Source organism: Zosterops lateralis, assembly GCF_965231275.1.
Source record: "Zosterops lateralis genome assembly, chromosome: 10".
NCBI classification, from domain to species: domain Eukaryota; kingdom Metazoa; phylum Chordata; class Aves; order Passeriformes; family Zosteropidae; genus Zosterops; species Zosterops lateralis.
Genome location: NC_139770.1, coordinates 10494082 through 10514630, shown reverse-complemented (window position 1 = coordinate 10514630; position 20549 = coordinate 10494082). Strand labels below are relative to the sequence as shown.

Below are 20549 nucleotides of genomic sequence, written 5' to 3'. Positions count from 1 at the left end.
TCTGTGGGGTAAATACAGAGTTCTGTGAGATGATGAGCACCAGCACTTCCCAGAAACTGTGGTGCTCACACCTCTCAGGATCAGGCAAGGTTAATCCCCTGCAAACCATCACAGTGGGGAGTGGCAGCACTAAATCCTCCAGAAACCCAGCCCAGACCACAGCAGGTGTCTGTAGGACTTACACAAACAGGCTGTGCCTGCCTCTTGGGCTGCCTGCACAGCAGAGACCTGTGCAGAATGCTAAGCAGGGTCTGGGTCTTATTGATGATGATTACAATTATGATCATTACTTCTACCACTACTGCAGTCATACCCAGGGGCCCTCAAGCAGATCCCTGCAAGAGCAAGACACGGTCTCTGCTTTGATGAGTGGATAAATCTGGTCTGAAACAAGCTGCAGCAACTCAGCATGGCAAACAGCAAGGAGGGGGGCTGGCGGCACCAGGAAAATTGCTACTTCAGTGGTCTAAACACATGCCTTGAGTGCTTCAAATCACAGTAAAATGCTCCTGGTTTATAAACTGTTGGTTGTTGCCATTTCACTTTTTTTCAGTCTCGTAACCATTTCTAACTTCTGTTCCATTAAGTTCCATTAAGCAGCTTTTAATCAGCACCTTCTGGCTGAGTTTTGTGCAGGTGTCAGGAAATAAAAAATAAAATCGAAGTCAAGGTGAGACTAAGGAAATGCTTTGGTAGGAGATGGGAGGGAGAGGGGGGTATACACAGCACCTGCTCCACAGTCTGTCACTCCAGTGTCTTTCCCCTCTGCTTTAAATATGATCAAGAAATAAAACCACAAACGTGATCAGCTGGACAGACCCTCTACATACAAACAACACACCTACAAAATAATAATAAGAACCACAAGGCCAGAGGATGCACATTCCTAAACGTTAAAAGCCATGAGCTGAAGAAATCACCAGGAACAGAATTTGCCAGTCTCCCAGAGAAATTCCAGATACTACAAAGACTGCAGGGAGCCAATTCCAGTGACACTGCTGGGGCAGCCAAGGCTGTGATGAGCACAGCCACTTCTTGCCCAATAACAGTCCCCAGAACAACCCTTCCCTGGAGCAGTGCTGTTGCTCCCACTCATCTCCAGCAGAAGGATACATGGGAAGCCCATGTGCCTCCAAATAAGCAGCTTTGGCAGGGTAGGAAGGATGAAAACACACCAAGGTTCAAGGAGATGCTGTTGCTCCCCTACCTCACAGTCTCACAGCTAACCAGGTGGGCAAGACCTGCGTCCATCAAAGGACAAATTGAGGCAGAATGGCAGTGCACCTGTAAGCCTGGAACCAGTGGGGCCTGGAGCCATCTCCCAGGCTGAATTATTGCTACAGAAATCAGGGAGATAATTGAAAAAACAGTTAGGGAGTCAGGAAGAGAGAAGGGACCCACAGAAAGTGAATGAAGCACATTGGGCTATTTCTCACTGCTGCCCTAGCCCTTGCCTGCCAGATCCCAGAAGCCTCATGTTCTCAGGGTTATATATGGATGGGTAATGCTTTGCACGGGCTCCTGACAGCAATCAGCAGCATGTCACCTTCTAGAAGTGGATTAGCTAAAGCTGCAGGCATGTTGTCACATCGCTAAGCCTACCTCTGACCAGGTCTTGGCCAACCCTTAGCTCTTCCAGGCCTGTCAGATAAAGATCTCTAAAAGTCCAGCATCAGATAAGGCAAGGGACTGGCACTGACAAAATCCCCTGGGAGCTCCTGACTGTCTCCCGGTTTCCAGCAGACCCAGCGATGCCTGACTGCTTGCAGGACCAGGTACTCTGCGTTGCATGAGTATTGTTTGAGTGTCTTGTCTCCCCTTCTCAGTCTGCATTGCCTGCTCTGCTCTTTGGGAAAACCTCCTTCCCCAAATGGCAAGAAACAAAATTTTTTTAGAACATGATAGTACTCCTGAGTCATATACAATCAGACTGACCATCACTAAAACACTGACAATTAAGACATACTGACCTTTTCCATACAAAAAATACTGACTGATCAAGAACAGATTTCCTAGGAAAAGGGGCATTTTTCCATTATTATTTTTAATTGCAAAAGAATTATAAAAATAAGAAGTTCCACCTGACTTGAAGGTGACATTTTCTTTGCATTTCAGAAATGGATTAATTTTTACTTTTTAAATTCCAAATGTCTTTCTCTTCCTATTTCTCACTAAGTTTTGTTACTGAAGGCAGCAGAACAGGTGCATATGACTTTGCCTTTCCCCCTCCAACACATTTTCTTTTTTCGTTCTGAATTCTCCGAAGTTAGAGCGGCAGACGAAAAATACGCAAAACACTCCTCAGGTTTTCCAATTTTCCTATAAAATGTCCTTAACTTTAGAAAATCACTCAAGTGTAAGATTTAATATGCTGCTTTGTTTTTCTTTCTCTTTCCCATTACTCTGTAGTCTTCCTGAAAATACATACGCTTTCAAAAGATAGAGCAGAAAGGGGAAAAAATATACAGGTCATATTTATCTTATTGTACTCAATACAAAGGAGAAAAAACATGGTGAAGGAACAATGTAGAGCAACAAAAACTAAATACAAAAGCTGGTTTGGCAATTTTCTTGAGTACAACTGAGCTTTTCTTTGGAGAAAGGTTGGAGAGGAGGAGGGGAAGAAATTCTCCCCATTTTTACCTACAGCAAATCACCAGGAATAGAAATGTCATGCTCTGCCAAAACAGCTACCACTCTTCCCTAAAATCCTTGGCCTTCATTTGTTTCTGCTGCAGTTTCATCACAAACTCTCCATTGTCAGCCAGGGACATCTTGGGTGATCCAGCTTGCAAGTTCCAGAGGTGCTCCTGGCCGTGCACTCCTGCTCCTGGGAACTCTCTCCCTCCAGGTGTCCACGAGCCAGGAACCCAAATCCCACACTTGCTGCTCAGCTACATCAAGAGAGGAGGGCTTTCACAGCAAAAAGTAGAGAAAGGCTGACACACAGTGACTGGCAGGCATTCGTTTTGCTGACATAACAGCTCCAGAGGCAATTGCAATGGTCATCTAAACACCTTCCCAATTATTTCATATTCAAGAGTGTTCCATAGTAGAGGGAAAGAACAAAAGTAAAACAATCCAGCCAGCAGACCGGAGATAAAACACTTCTAGACTCACTGGCCAAATTTTCTAGACTCACTCCCAATTATACTTCTATTCCCACAGATCAACCCCTGGTTTGTAAAGCATTTCCACAGTGCTGGGGTGAAAGAAACGACATTGAAGAGTTTTTTGAGCCCAAGCTCCTTTAATTATCACATGCCAGCAGGGACCAAACAAGCAAAACCCCTTGAGAAGTACCAGTCTTGGACATAGGACATCTGCTTTCAATTAATACCAAGAAAGATCTGTCCTCATATCCTCTCCCAGCCCTGCACCTCTCAGGAGGGTATCTAGCCAGAGCAAGGGGAAGAGATACCTTCACATTCTTCTCTATTTGAATGACTTGAAAAGGGGAGGCTCCCACAAACTCACCAACGAGGAGCAAATCAAGAACAGCCTGTGTTAGCAGTCAGTTCCTCTGAGCTAGGCAGTTGTGGTTCCTTCCTAAAAAAGAAATACTCACCATCACCTCCTGGTTGCTTGTATGGGTTATACTTTGGTTTGGGGGCGACCACAGGTGCAAACTTCTTTGGGGTCTGCTGGGTGGACACAGAGATGCTGGGAGTCCCAAAGGTGTGTGTGGTCTCCATCCTTGCAGGAACGTGACCAAGAGGCTCGTTGGTACTCTTGGGTGGCAGCCAGGACGGGTGGGACATGGTTCAGATCTGAGAGGAGACACAAAGAGAGTCACATGTACACTAGGAATTTAGGCTGGGGAAGTAACAGCTGCAATCCTACTATTTTTCTGGTTTATGAAATCAAACCTCCAAAATCCTTCAAAACGTGTTTACATGGTAACTGTATTTACTTTAAATAATTGTTCCTAATGTATAGGACTTTAGACATAAATTTGTTTTTCTCTCCCCAGCAGGTCAGAATTACTGGTCAGGTTTTTGTTGGTGCCTGCAAAAATCATTGCTATTTTCATTTTCAAACCAGAGTAGAGACAGGCTGATAGCCTGAAGTAGCCCATCAATCCCACCCTGAATTCAGCACCATAGTGATATATTTGCCCTTCCCCATAAGGCCTTTTTGAGTACATTAATGTACAACAGTGCAGGTGCTCTGGGGACAACTCTAGTCACAGATAGGCACAAACACTTCCAAAATACACTTTTAGCACTTTTTCACATGTCATTTAGGACCCCATGCCCCAGCGATTTTCATTCTGACTTTTAAGAAAACAGATTTCAAAAGTAGCTAATCATTCTTGATGCTTCCATTTCTGAATGCCCAGCTTAAGACATTTTAAAAGCATGTCAATTTTGAATTAATGCCAGAATCTCACAACCCCTGACAACCAGGCTCCTTTTAGACTTGTGTAACAAAAAACAGAGGCAGCCTAAATCATTACTTATTTATGAAAATCTTGGCTTTGGCCTCTTAAAAGCCTACATCACTTTTGAGAACTGGGTTCAGATGCTCCTGAAAATGTTGCCCATAAAAATCCTGTTAATTCCAATGAACAAGTGCTTTTCACCACACACAAACCACACTCGCTGGGTACCCATGATAGTCCTACTGTACCATCAGATGGTCCTATGGAGCTGGATTTGAGATTTAAGGGAGAAATGAAGATCCCACACAGAAAAAAGTCAATGCTAATTTTGCAGCTCTTCAGCACCCTGTCACTTCTGCCCATGCACTGCTTTGGTGCCAGAACCCCTTAAGGCTACCAAAACCAGCAGGCACCTGTGACCCAATCAGGAAAGATTTGGTTTCATCACAGAAAAGGATCAGTGCAGGAGACAGGATCAAGGTTTCCACATGGTAGTGCAGGGCAGTACCTTCAGCTAAGAGCAATGACTGATAAAACTAATGGATATACAGGTGTCTTCCTTCCAACCAGTAAATTTACTTCAGGAAACAGTTTCTCGCTTGAGAAGTAATTTCCTACACTAGGAGGTAGACAATTTTTTGTAATCTTGCACCTGCACCACTCCTTGTGTGAGAGAGGAACTGGCAAGTGCTAAACATCAAGCCCAACACTTCTGTCTCTTCCTGGCCATGCAGTCTGACTGCTTGATGTGCAGACAGTGGTTGCACAATTCCTACCACTAGGAAGTTAGCCTGTTCACTAAGAATCCAATACCAGTGAAAGGAAGACACTGGAGCTGGCTAGAAATGAGACAGACAGGAGCATGGCAGGAGCAGCCCAGAGAGGTATCCAAGGCTGAGCTGTAATGCTCAGCTACATGACTTTCCTCCCTCTCAGGCCTGCTGCTTAACCCACAATAAGAGTGTAGAGCATCATTCTGAAAGCAAGAAGTGAAAGGCAGGTCCTCCCCACAAGGCAGGAGAGGAAACCAGTCACACTGGGTGGGAGCTGAGGGCACACAACCACGGCCCCATGGCCTGGCACTTCCCATTACCAACACCAGCCCCTATGGACCTGGAAAATGACTGTCACTCCAGCACTAAGATTCACCTACATTGCTGTCTCCTCTTCCTCCATCCTTCAAAACTGTAAAAGCAGCAATAAAATTCAGGCAACTATCTAAGTCTTAAGAGCAGAAAGCAATGAGGGCAGTCAGCCTTAGAGCTAAACACGATGAGCCTGCACTCTGCAGAGTTATTATATCCAAAGCTGACTGTACCTTACCCATTGCTAAAAGCATCCTGGAGTTTAATTCTGACAGGTTTTCACCCTCTGGCTTGACATCTCATATGAAAGAGTCTCCTGCTGCAATGAAGCACCCTCAGACCCTGGACATTACCTCCATACTGATTTAAAGCAAAAGAAAAAAAATCCCAGTACTGACTAGATTATCACCACTCCTGTCCTGGAATGTTCCTTAACCACCCCCAAGGCAGTATGCCTTGGTCCCACTGAACTCTCATGGTCTGCTAGGCTGATGACAGGGATGGGTTGTGTGATGCATAAACCAAGAATGTCTGTTTCAGTAGCCAGGTTGCACAGCACTGAGGATGGCTGAAGACAATGAGAGGATTTCAACAAATGAGCTTAAAAAGCAGAGTGCTCCTATGGACAGCTTGTGAGCAGGGAGGCCACAGTGCTATAATTCAGCTGCTGACTGTAAGCTGGCACACAGCTCCCTCTCAGCTAACCTCTAACGCCTTTGTTTTGGCCATGGTGGTATTTTCTAATTGTTTCCCTGTTAGCCTTTTCTCTTCCTCTTTCTCCCCATCTCATTTTCTGTTATGCATTTACTGCCACTCATTTTTGCTATCCATGCCCTGACAGTGTTTTCAGCAAGTTCCCTTTTCCTCATCTGTTCCAGCCCCACTTCCCCAGCCTCAACTAAATTTAGCCTAACTACTACACAAGATCACAGAAAAAGAAAATTAATTAATTTTTTTTTAAAAGCTAAAGCTAAACTTCTGGGTTTGCTATTATTTTCCCTCCATTTTGTCAGCTAGTGGCTTGCAGACAAGCACAGCCCCCCACCTCTCAGCAGACTTCTCCATGGTGGAGCATTCTGTCTAATTCAAACAAAGACATCAGTGCTCTCTCTCCATTCCCTGCAATACTGTCTGGCTTTCCATCAGAAAGCTCTTTCTTTGGAACAGAACATTTTGTGATGTGGACAAGTAATCAAAATAGCATAGAAAAAGTTGGGCCTATAACTAATTCCCTTACTCTAAACTTACCCTTACATATGTTACTGCCTGAGTGTCCTTGTGGTGCCTGCACCTGGACAGGAACACCCAAGAGGTAACTCCAGTGCTTTTCTGGCTAGCCAGCAACACAGCCAGCAAACACACATTTCACTTTTGAGTTATTTTCTTCCATTAAAAGTTATTTTTCACCAAAACATTAACTTACAGATTAAATCTACAACTGCCCTCACATTTCTGCTCCAAGCAAGTCAGGCACTGTTTGCATTCAATGAGTCCCTTCCTGCAAGCCTGGGTAGATCTAGCCATGAGACAGTTAACACAGCAAGGTTGGAAAAACCTTTGTCAGCAGAGCCTGTGTCCCTGAGAATCCTCCCAGAGGGACAGCCACCTCTTGCTTCTCAGTCAGTGCCACACCTCCCTCAGCCATGTGGTCAGCCATAACTCACAGCTCCGTTCCTGATCTGACTGCTACAAGCTTTTTCTGTGACTCCGTACTTACTGACCACCCTGGAAACACCCCCTTCCCAAATTCACTGCCTCATCCTCCCCTCCAAAAAATCCCTTAAATCTTCTCTATGTCACTGCTTTGAAAGCCTCTCATTGATCATTTGGACTAGCCCTGAACCATCCCCAACTACTGCTCTGCAAAGCTCCTGATGAGCTAAAGAATATTTGTTATAAAGCACACGTAGCCTCAACTGAAACAATGCAACCACTGGAGAACCCAGCACAGTATTAGGTAAATTGTTTGGACAAATAATTAAGCACCATAATTACAGCTTCTCCTTTATGTCTGGCTTAAAATTTAGCTAGATCCACTTCCAACCATTGCATTTTGTTATGCTCCTGTCATCTGCATTACAGACTTGCCTCTCTTCTTTATGTAGATCCTTTCAGAATGCAGCCAGATCATTGCTTAAATCAAACCAAAACATTTAAATTAAGCATCAATTAAACTCCCTGTAAAGGGCAGATTTCTCTTGATTTTTTCATGTATGTTTACTCTGAGCTACCTTCAATTTTCCAGCTACCTTTTCTGAAATGGTGGCTGATAGCATAAGACCATTTCTAAGAATAGTAACTTAAAATAGAAGGGGTAAAATGATGAATAATATCAAAAACAAAAACCTGACTGAAATCAGCTGTGGATGCCTGAGATTCTGTTATCCTTCCTTCCTTGGAAGCATTAGTCATCACCTACTTTTGAAGGCAGAGGATAAGACCAGACTAACCATGATAAATAGCATTAAGAGCAAAGAGTGAAATTACACTGCATAAATAAGGCAAACAGTGTGCTCCGGTTCTATCATTAGGACGATCTTAATGCTGTGAGTTCAGAAAATTCTAACCATGAAAGACTACACCACAGCAGAGGAACTGGAATCCACGAATCCCAAGCTGAGACCGCATTATCTAAAAATGTCAGACCAGGAATATCAATAGCGGATAATACCATGCAGTAATAACAGCCTGACAAGGTTTTTTCACTGCCTTTTTCTTTTTTCAAATGTGTGGGCATAAGAGCTTGTTTTTGCTTTTAATTACAGGATGTCATTCACCTTTGAGAAGCGAAGGTAAAAAACTGAGGGTTTCAAGTCAATTTATCCTTACATCTGATAAGCAATGGAAGGGTAGAGTACCAATTTGTCTACTTTTGAAATTGTTAGTACATTCATCTCTGAGACAGGCTGGCTTTTCTGTGATTAGACTGTACCCAAATAAATCTTCATTTCATTTTCATATTTGTAACATCAACCAAATACTCCTTGGATGTTGATGGACTTTGCCAAGACAGAAGATTTTGTCCCCTGAGTTAATTAAGCTAATGCTTTGTAGCGGGTAGCAACACTATTTAACAAAAAATGAGCAACAACCGTCTGTGCTTACAGACTGTCAGCTCTGTCTTCCATCCCACGTCTTCCTAAATTCACTGGCTTGATGTAGGTCTATGATGTTCTGGCTTCGTATCATCCATGCACAAAGAAGCATCACTCCTAAGGCCAAGAGATTGACCAGATATAGGGAATTAGGATCCTGTTTATTGACAGTAGATGTGACTGAAAGCTGTGTTGGGGCTTTTCTCTGATACACAATACCAGCATCACCTTCCCTTGATAACTCAAGTTTGTCTCTTAGTGTAGAAATGCAAACTGCATCCTCCCCACTCTCTCTTTTCTTCCATCCAAGTAAAAGAACTCAAAAAGTTTTGACTTTACATCACCTTCCAAATGAACTTTAGGAAAAGCTTTAGAACTAAACGAAGGGGACATCCTTCACAAGGCTAAAATTATGCCACCCATTGTCCCTTTCTGTTAGAGTTGCAACCTACATGTCTGGATGTCTCTCTTATAAGCTGATTTGCCTTCATTTTTCTGCATGAAATTCTCCAAATCACATATACCCTACTAAAATACAGTTCTTTGCTTTGTCCTCATCACCTCGAGTCTTCTAATTAGTCAAATGCAACGACTGAGGCTGACCAGAGAAATTTGTTCTTTAGAAACGCCCAAAGCTGCTTGTTTGTCTTGGCACTGTTTCCCTCTGAAGGTTAAATGAATTTATTTCTTCATTTATGGCACATGATCTCTAGCCATGCTCTTCTACTTCTTATGGCCTTCAAAAGAGGGTATAATGTCAAAATTCAGGTCTCATTAGAGGTTTTTAACCAAACATAGGAAGTGCCATAGGTACTTATAAACTCAGTACAAGCTCTCCTGGGCTGCCTTTCCCATATGGTACTACTTATTCTCATCAATTTTACATCATATGGCAAATTATGTGATTTGGGGAATTGGGAGTCCTTTGGAACTCCCTTAATCATTGCTGATCTGCACAACATCTCTCTCAATTTAACTCCTGCAATATTAACCAGCCCAATAAAGCTCCTCCCTCAAACCATCCCAGCAGCAAATTGACTCCCAACCTTCATCATGAAGCTTCAGGAACAACTCTGAGCACTGGGAATCCAGTGCTGGTCTGACCTCTACCATCAGTGAGCAGTGAAGCTCTAGGAAAAGTCAACTGAGCCACCAAGAGACTCTAAAAGTTGATGAAGAAGAATGGAAAACATTATCACCCTCCAGTGACTGCCTTCCTGACCCTAGGCAAACTCAGCAGGTGGACTTCGAGTTCTTGTGGCAAATATCCCAAGATCAGGTTCCTTTGTTTGCACCCATTTTACATGGTTTAATGTACATTTCCTAATACCTGCTGTAGTCTTTCACAGCAGGTATCAGCTGGAGCAAGTTTAACTCTGCCTCTTCCTCTAAGATTCACAGTTTATTTCAATTACCTGGATAAGGCAAGGGTTTGTATCTTCATCCCAATTCCTTCAAAGTAAAATAAATAAATAAGTAAACAAAATCAAAGTCACTTCTTCAGTTAAACAAGACTGAGAGCATTCACCTATTTCCTGCTGTGAGACATCACAAATGTAATCAGAGGAATTAAAGGAAAAAGAAACCTAGTTAGAGCACTGATGAATTATTCCTTGAAGAATATAGTCTGGTAATATTTCATTCTGGCTTTAACAGCTTCAATCAAACTTCCATAGGATCCTCTAGAAGACCTGACTTAAATTCAAAGTGCAGCCTGGTTTGAGTAAGCGGTTGGCCGAGATGACCTCCGGAGTTCCCTTGAGGAATCAAAATCAATTATTTTGTGACTCAAAATCCCTAGACTGCCACCTGTGACTTCATCTGCACTCAGCAGGGTTTCACAGAATCACAAACCTGCTGAGTTGGGAGGGACCACAAGGATCATCAAGTCCAACTCCTGGCCCTGCACAGCACCATCCCCAAGACTCACACTAAGTGCCTGAGAGCATTGTCCAAATGCTTTTTGAGCTCTGCCAGGCTTGGTGACATAACCACTTCCCTGGGGAGCCTGGTCAGTGCCCAACCACCCTCTGAGGAGAGAACCTTTTCCTGATACACAACCTAACATGCCACGACACAGCTTCAGGCCATTCCCTTGGGTCCTGTCACTGGTCAGCACAGAGAAGAGATCAATGTTTGCCCCTCCTCTTCCCCTCAGGAGGAAGCTGTAACTGCACTGAGGTCTCCCCCTCAGTCTCCTCCAGGCTGAACAGATCAAGTGGCCTCAGCTGCTCCTCATACAGCCTCCCCACAAAGCCCTCCATCATCTTCACTGCCTTCCTTTGAACACTCTCTAAAAGTTTCATGTCTTCTTTACATTGTGTCGGCCAAAACTGTCCACAATATTCAGCGTGAGGCCGCCCCAGTGCACAGCAGGACAATCCCCTCCCTTGCCCAGCTGGTGATGTTGTGTCTGATGCCCCCAAGACAGGGTTGGCCCTCCTGGCTGCCAGGACACTGCTGCCTCATGTCCAACTTGCCACAGACCAGGACACCCAGGTCCTTTTCCATGGCACTGCTCTCTAACCTCTCATTCCTAGTCTGTCCGTACATTGAGGGTTACCCCATTCCAGGTGCAGAATCCAGCACTTTTTCTTGTTGAACTTCATATGGCTGGTGATTGCCCCATCCTCTAATTTATCAAGGTCTCTCTGAAGTGCCTCCCTGCCTTCGAGAGACTCAACAGCTCCTTCCAGTTCACAGCAATGTATTATATTCCACTTAAGATATGCCAGCAATATCACCTACTGGCAATGCAACATTATATTCCTTATTTTCTAGTTGCAATAATTTTCAAATGAACAGAGCTTGTGCCCATTCTTTTAAGTAAATTATCAATACTTGGAAAGTAACTTTTTTTCCCCTAGCTGCATCCACAGTTCATCTATTTTACATCAGATCCACACCAGTTTGGGATGTGACTTTCATTGTACACTTATAAGTCTCAACAAGTTCTACAGTATTAGTGAGACATAAAAGGAAGTTAGCAAGTGTGTAGTGGAGGCTGCAAAGATGTGATGGTAAAGAACAGTCTCTCTGGTACAAAGATGCTCAACAAAAATGAATGTCATAATGAAAATAGTTAATCACATATCAACCCAATGTCACAATCATTCTTACTTCAAAACTCTGCTTCTGGGACAATTTTGGTATCAACCAAGAACCTACTCTGAGGTTTCCCTCATAGCTCATTTTTCTTGTATCAGCTTCAGTAGTGGAAAAGATAGAGAAGGGGAAACTAAACATAAAACTTCTTCTCTTTCCCAATATAATTGCATTAGGAGTTTTGGGATTAGATCCTGGCTATTTGAATTTGGCTGCTGCTGCAAAACACATGCATAAAAGCTGATGAATGAGATCTCCATTTTACAGCCATGTCACATCCTGGTGTCAGATGACAAACTAGGCTTTAAAATCCCAATAAATTGAACTTGACTTGTCCATGTGAACTGAAACAAAGAGATCATACTGGCTCCCTGGAGACAGATAGAACTATCTAATCTAATACAATTCTAATGACTGCATTGCAATTCCACCAGAGAGCAAGCTGATTCTTGGCTTCTGTGGCATGAGACAATCCTCAGCTACTCCAAACATAATCATATTGGATAAAATATCAACCCAAGGCTTCAGCTACTTGTGGTCACAACAAACCCCAAGGCAATTGTAACAGAGGAGGTAGACCTGCTAGCTTACTCAAACACAGTTCATTCCTGAACCTAAGGACCTAAGCCAGGAGGTAGCTCTGAGCCAGCCAGATTTCTTCCAACTGTTACAGCCTCTTTCCCTCATAACTTGACCTACACGTTTGTGAGGATGTTGCTGTACTACAAAGAAAAGTTTGAGATGGATGTTTCAGAAATTTGTATACAAAATAAGAGGAAACATATTAAAAGATACAGCAAAACTGGGAATTATACAGAAAGGTTATTCTGGGAGTCTCAGATCATGAGCTCCCTTACACAAATACTATTTTCCTGCATACTATTTATTTTCAGGACCTCTCTGCCAAAAAAATCTGCCTCTATTCCTTCTGTGCCCATATTCAATGTCTTGCCTATAGCACAGCTCAGTACTTGGCTTCCTACTTCAGCAAGGGACTGCCAAGCAACACAGAACTTATCCATCAAATAAAATTATTAAAGGACTGGGCTCTTCAGCTGATGGAGATGTACTGAAATCAGGCATATCAAGAATCTTACTTAAGTGAAAAGAAATCAGGACAACAAGAAATGGCAAAGTTAAGGCTGTTGGTACAAACTCAGGTACTTTGGATGCTGATGCTCACTGTAAACAAGGATGAATTGTGCAGAACTAACATGCAGCTCAGCTGTGAGATATCAACGAGACCCCAGTGGGACCAAATGGGACCGTGGCAGCATACTGACACACAGATAATTGTATTAGCTTTGCAGAGCAGTGTGTGTGTGGCTCAGCCTGGGGAGAAACAGCAGGGATCTGAGCTCAGTGGGAAGCTGATAGAGTGAACAAGGAAACAGTGCTAAGCTTGACGTCCTACCCAGCAAGGCTGGCTGGGAGTAGGTGGGTTTTGTATTTATCATGGGGTTCCCTGCATTTCATTCCTCTTCTAAAATAGCTGTGATTGCAGGAAGAGTCAGATGTTGCCCCACCTGCAAGAACCCACATCTGCAACTGGCAGTCTGAACCTCAAGCCATCAAGAGGATTTCTGTGAATGGAAAAGGAGCTGCAGCTCAGAACACAGGCACAGCACAGGCCCCAATCAGAAAGGAAGCTTGTGTGGGTCCCTCACCACCAAAACCTTCAGCTCATGGAACTGGCAGTAGAATCCAGACTTTGACACTGTACTGCCTAAAAATCAAATAATTAAATCAATTAATGCACAGGAACTGTGTCCAGGACCAAAATCTTTAATTCCTGATTCTCTTCCTCCCACCTGATCCACTTAACATTTCCTCCCTCAGATCCCAAGCCATCCTGGAAGTCACAGCTTCAAGTACAACAAATCCCTTGATGACTTCTTCCTGAGCACTGCACCAACCTGTGTCTTGGTTTTGGTATCTCAGCTCATAGCACTTTGCAAATAATCAGGGGAAATAGCCTTTTTCCTATGGAAAATCCTGTATCTTACAACACAGAAGAGTGATTGCTGCCAGATGACTGGAAATTGATGCTGCAGAGATTGCTAATGGAAGCAAGATATTTCAGTGTATGAAAACTATAAGAAAGGAACTACACTAAACTCTTTGTGTAAACAATCAGGAAAAAGACTACATTTCTCTTGAGATTCACAACAACAGGTGACTTGACATCATCAACACAGGAGCACCCCAATGTCTTCTTATCTCGCTTCTGCAACACAAAGCAAAAATAAAGATTTAAATTGCTTCCTCCTTAAAGAACCTGAAAGCTCTAACAGTACTGTCAGGAAATACAGGATCCCTGCAGGCTACCAAGTCCTGCTTTTAGCAGGAGACTAAATTATCATCAACTCCAGGTAAGACTTGCTGTGGCTTTGTCCTGGAAGACCTCTAAAATGAAGAATCCCTTGCTACCTCGTGACTTGTACTAATGTTACACTGCTTTCCCAATGAAAATGCTTTTCCAACTCTCCAGTTGAATCTCCCAATCCATTATGCTTGTTTGTGGCACTTTATTTTGCCATCTGGATGGAAACATTTGGCTCTGACATGTTCAGACGGCCCCTGGCAGTAGTCACAGGCTGCCACTGGATAATTCTCCTTTGCCTCCTTTCCATCAGAGACAGAAGCCAAAGCTCTCTCAGCCTCATCTTGTAGGTCATGTGTTCTCAGCCCCTGACTGACTCTTCTCTGGATTCTCTCTGCCTGTTCAACATCCCATTTCAGCTGGTGGACTCAAGACTGGGTAACACCTCAGCAGCAGTGAGGGAAGGTGAGCAATAACTCATCTCAGTCTACAGTCCAGGCTCCTCCTGAAGCAGCCCTATATCCAGTTTGCTTTATTGACAATGACATCACACACTGGACTCATATTTGACTGGGTGCTCACTGCCTGCTCCACGTGCTTTTGTCAAGAAATAAAGAAGAAAAAAAGGCATATTTTGAAATGATGCCTAAGCTGGAGGAGCTCCACAATGCCATGGCCATGTGGATAGAAGGGTAGGTGACAAGGTGGTTTTAGCTACCCCTACATTATTTGGAATAAACATGACATACAGCTCATTAAGAAGACACCTGTTCAGAGAGGAGGTGGAGTTCTTAAAGCACAGGAAAATGGGTGAAGAGGAATACTGAAAGCAAAGGCAAAGCTGATCGTGACACTGTGGAGTGTATGAAAATAAAACTCTGGTTTAGTATCCATAGGGCATTAGTTCTGCTCTGAATAGAAACTGGTGACAGAATACAAGTGCTTGAAATTTGGTTTTCGATTCTACTTTGAAACTCATAAAAGCACCAAGCACCAGCCCAAGAAACTGCTGCTCTTCCCTTTTAACTTGGTATCCATCCATTCAAGAACAGTGATATGCAAACCTCTGGGAGATAATTGCCCAGCTGGTGCAAACCACAGTACAGCAATGAAGTTAACCCAGCCAGGCACCCACACTGGCCTTTTGAGCTTGCTGAACAATCTCATCTTATTAAAAAGCTGATTCCAGTTGCTTCACCACTATCACTTTGCTGCCTTCTGGTTTTGACCATCCAAATTAATAATTTGTTCCCCTTTCCAGAAATCAGTAGGAAGTTCTGTTGTGACAAAAGAGTTTTCATACTAGACTGGCCACATCAGTTCCCTAGATGTGGAACAGCTCAAATCTGACAGCCTCCAGGAAAACTTTCTGATGCTCTTCTACCTTCCCTGCACTTTCTCAGAAAAGACTGGCAGGGGATGATGGAAGAGAAGAAATGAATCATGAGCAGAGGGTACTGCTAGAGGGAAAAAAGAATCAAATTTTTAATATATCCAAAGATATTTATATGCTGCTGCATTTTAGCCACTGCTGGCAACCACTTGTTTCTGAGCTGTGCTAGGGCAGGTAGCTGGGTCCTGCAGCTGGTAAATACACAGAGAGCTCCATTTATCAAATGCCCTTCAATAGTTGCTACCACTATCTCTCAGGTCTGAGGCAAAGCATGCTCCCAACACACAACCAAGCGTCTGAAAGGCATTTCAGCATGCCTCTGCTGTGTAATGCACGTATTTCTCTTTCAAAGTAACACAGCTGCCAACACCTTAATCATTCCTTGGGGACCTTCTACACATCAGCCCTTAAGTGCTTCATTACCTCCAGCGGCTCCTGCAGAGCTCACGTCCCAGGTGAGCTGTACACAGATCCCTGTCAGCTACAGAGAGCAGCCTGAGCTGCAGGAGAGCAGGATCTGTGCAAATCAGATCTAACAGCCTATCTTCCACCGCTCTTTGTTTCCGCAAGTTTGGCCTCGTTTGCTGCAAAATATCTAGGACAAAAGGCAAGGCAGCATCAAGAAACCACATTTGAGACTAAAATCACTGGTTGTTTCTTTTCATGAGATCCTGTGGGAGAGAAGATGATTGCTTCTCTGCATGGACACTCTAAGGGGCTATGGAGACCAGTCAGATAACCTTCACTGAGGTACCTGAGCTTTGTGTACCTCCCCAAAGCCTTGTTGGTTTTTTGTTTTCAAGTTAGAAACTGCTGCCTCAAGTCACAAAATATAGCATTTTGAAACTGCATTGATATGTTCTTGGCACAAAAGAGAAATAAACTGCAAATGCAACCAATACAGAAACTTGAGCTGCCCTTTGTTTCTGCAGGGCTTAAAATACTAATGGGAAAACCTAAGCAACAAATTTCTTTGATCCATGGAAAGATACAGTCAGTTAGGACTGGTACACAGATACCTATTCTGAAATTAGCTTCAGCCTGTGAAGGTATAACCTACCCTTGGAAGCTTGTAGATTGCTCCATCAGGTTCCTGATGGAGACACTGCTGGAGACATCATCACAAGGAATCACTTCCAAGTCAATTTCTTTTTTTAAACAAGATACCCCAGGGTCATTTTTTGTGAGGCACCTCCACTAGGGAACAGCTTCACCTGCTCTCTTCATGTCAGTCTCACAGGCCCTCCTCTGCACTCCCTCACCACCCAGAGCCCTTCCAACTGAGCTTATGATCTAATGGCTCAAAATAACATAGAAAGGTTAATTAATCATGCAATGAATACAAACTTACACACATAAGTATGCACAGACATGTGCACATCCCTGATTTTCTCATTCTGCATCATTAGCTCAGGAAACTGGTAGAGGCAAAGAATAAGGAGAGAAACCAACAGTTGCTCACATGGATCAACACTTCCAGGCTCTCTCTTTTGCAGCTCATCTCACTCATACTTGTGGTTTCAACATGTGATTCACATTAGGCCCCTCTGCTCGCCATTTGATGGTTCTGCTAAACAGATGTGAATTTATTTAGTCACAGAGTCTGCTCTTTACACTGCCTCTTTGTAGAACAGATGGGCTTTTTTTTTTTCCCTGTTCAACAGTGCTCAGATAATGATCATACCCAGTGCACAGGTTTGCTTTGGTAATTTCACAGGAAAAGGAACAACACATGAACATAGGCACGTTCTCACAGGAGTTCTTTTCAGCAGCCAGGACACACCACAAGAGCTGATGGCCCTGATGGAGAATGCCAAACTGCAACACCAGGAATGCCCAGACAAGACCAAGATCCTCAGGGATTAGCTCCAAAGGTTTGAGCAAATGAGTGATGCACACTGCACCTGGCAGGGTCCAGAAGACACAACTCCACCATACACCCACCACAAAGCTCTCCTGTGAAAGCTTGAGTGGAGTGTGAGCTGAATGAAGAGTAGCCTCCTGCAACACTCATGGGGACATGAAAACATGGTATCTCCTGGGACTCTTCAGCTTGGTGAAATAGCCTGGAAAAGCTATCCGCTCCCTGTGTGGGCATTCTTCTTTCTGCACTCAGAGTGCCTTTGGCACTGGATGAAGCAGAACTGCACAAAGGCCCTCTCAGAGCAGAATGAGACTGCCCACATGAGAAGTACGCTCAGAACAGCTATTGCACTTTAAATTCACACCCTGGCTTTGTTTTGCAATGGTTTCCCTGTGCAGAAGGGCCCTGGGCTTCAGATTCAATTCCTCCTCATGTTATCAATAGCTGAGCACTGCTCCCATCTGAGGGTAGGATGTGGCCTAAAAAAGTGGCTAAAGCAAAATCTTGGAGGAGAAGGACAAGCTTCCCTTTTACTTTGCACCATCCTGTATACGGATGCACCTCTCTACTGCTTCAGGAACAGAACAGTGATGACTACACCTTAGCAAATGGTCCTGGTTTGTGGGTAAATCATCTCTGCTCTACCACAGAAACCAAGGATGTGTGTATATGGCACACATGAATGCCATGCCCACACTTTTGCAAACATCTAACCCCCCTCCAAAAGCTGCAATCCTGACCCTCAGACACAGCTTTGCTCTCGATGCACTGCCCCCCTGTAACAAAGATGATCTCAGTTTCTAGCAGAACATACTTACGACTCAGGATTAAAGATAATTTTATATGTGTGTGTGTGTGTGTGTGTATTTATATATGTGTGTATATATATGTGTGTGTGTGTGTATGTATACACACACATGTGCATTTTAAATGTGGTTATATTATAATTTGATTATATGGAGAATGAAACTCCAAATTTCAGAGGGAAAGTAAAAGTGGAATTCTCTGCTTGAAAGGCAGCTGGGACATAGCCTTTAACACCCTCCCTGGGGGCCCTAAAGCTGAACATTTACAAAAGCAGAAAAATGTGTGGCTTTCTTTCGGGGGGACGTGTATACAATTAAGCAGTATTAAAAAGCTAGAAGGTATTAGACAGAAAAATACTTTCAATAATAGAAGACTGGGACTGAAAGGGACAGCTGAGTCCTTGCAGGGCAACAGGCACTTCCAGCTACAAAGTACTTTGTGTCTTCTGAGAGTTTTTCCTTTCTTTTTTTCTTGGCAAGCTCTGAGCCACCACAGTATAATTTTCATTCCTATCAATGACCATGCCATCCAAATACCCTGTGTACGGTCCATACACCAGCACTTCATTCTTTTCTACATCTTAAGAAGAAGCAGAAAAGCAGAACACTGTGACAGAGACTTCCAGAAGCATAAAGCAAATTTATGTGCCCAATTCCCAGAGGCTGGTTGCTTAACCTTCAGTATGAGACTTCAATAACTTTGAGCAGTCAAATCATGTACTTTCTTCCTCCAACGTGAGAGAAAGGAAATTCCCTCTTGATTTGTCCCACCTGCTCTGCAGACCTGGTGGGGCTGATGCTCCTACTGGGGCAGCACCAGTAATAAGACAGAATGTGGCATCAAGAACAGGGCTCCCCTGACATCCCTCCAGGAAATGTGGAAAGCCTTTCCAGACATCGCTCTCCATCTGCATCCCACCTTCCCTGTCACCTCCACCAAGGCACTGAGGACAACATTTATTCCCTCCTTTACAACATTTTGAGCTCGGAGACAAGGTGTGGTCTGTAAGAGGAAAGTGCACAGAGCCAAAAGGCATCTAAAATTTTACGTACAGATATACAGATCTCAGTGGAGGGTTAAAACTGAGGGGGAGGAGAGCTGGAAAAGGCTCATGATGGATAGCAGTGAGCTCTTCACAAGAAAATTAAGAAAACATTTTGAATCCCCGCCTAAAAGGGAACAAATAGGTCCAACACTCCAACAGAAGGGGATTTTTTGCATCTCTGAATGATAGTGCTTCGCTTTTATGGCCTGCGGCTGCTTGGGAAATTCAAAACTATTTCTCTGAAGAATTCACTTGGACAAGCTTTATGGCTTTGATCAGTTAACTATTTTTTAATGCTAATCCACTCCAGTGATATTTGTCCTCCTTTTCCCCATGTGCACAGAAGCACAGACACAGACAAATACTACACAAAAGCAAACATTAGCCAGATGAACAGTCAGGAACAATGACATCCAGAGCCCACAACCAAACACCAACTCCATTCTGTTTTATTCCTTTCTATTCCAGCGGTTCAAGATCCTTTGGCCCACTACAACGTGCTAATGGAAAATTTGGAATCAAATTTCGGAGCCCAGCAGGTATTATGCCCACGCAGTGATTTGGCCACAACTACTCTCACTCAAAAAAAAATTAAATAATTTCCCCTAAAGTTTGGAATAAAACACATGGTTGAAAGGCCTCATTAGAAACGTAACACAAACCCCAGCAGGTAGCCCAAGTGCTGCCCCATCCTCCAGATTAACGAATAAAGGTGCAGAAGTAGTGATTTGCTGACATCTGTGAAGCAAAGATTAAAACGAGCCAAGAGCAGGACTGAAATTACCAGACACCCATCACCTCAGTGGAATTGCTCTAAGCTCCCCCACAATCTCAGGTGTAGAATCTGAGTGCCAGGCTAAGCAAAACTCCATTTACAAGCTCAGCACACAAATTTGTCTTCTTATTTAGGGCACCAAAGTCTAAATATGCACCCAGAACATGCTGGCTATCTAAGCCATTATTCAGTTATCAGTCCTATTGGTTGCAGTCCTATTGTGATATCTCATGACCTATACAGCAAAAAAATGACACTACACCAAAAAAAGTCCTGAGTAAGGGACAGTCCCTGCTCTGCAGCACCTTTGGTATTCAGGCTGCTATCTGAACTTTGCTTGCTGTCTTTGAGTAACAGATTCAGGCGGTATTTCCTGTGGCAGAGAATTACACAGGCTGATTATTCTCTGTGGAAAAGTGAAGAAATCCTGGAAGCAATTTTCTGTCTCAATTGTTCCCAGAGTGCAGGAACAATCTCTTAGCCCTCTTCCTATTTTCTGCTCAATGCCATCCAGGCTCAGTGGGCAGAATCCATTACAATGTTGCTGTAGGTCTGGGTCCTGCAAACACTCACCTAGGTCAAACTTCACACATGAGCAGCCAACAGGCTGCAACCAGTGTTAGCCTTGAACTTACCCAAAGGTTTTAGAGGACAAAGAATGAGATAGGTGAGA

At 43.6% G+C, this 20549-nt stretch overlaps 1 protein-coding gene across 8 annotated transcripts in view; it reads right to left on the bottom strand.

The window, feature by feature from the left end:
- The window catches only part of LPP (LIM domain containing preferred translocation partner in lipoma), a 334290-nt gene that overhangs the window by 213099 nt on the left and 100642 nt on the right, over nucleotides 1-20549 (bottom strand). For all 8 annotated transcript variants that reach the window (XM_083868545.1, XM_083868547.1, XM_083868550.1 and 5 more), the window contains one exon: nucleotides 3569-3770. In XM_083868545.1, coding sequence (XP_083724671.1) covers nucleotides 3569-3761 — 193 coding nt within the window. In that variant the 5' untranslated portion in view covers nucleotides 3762-3770. The remainder of the gene's footprint in view (nucleotides 1-3568; nucleotides 3771-20549) is intronic.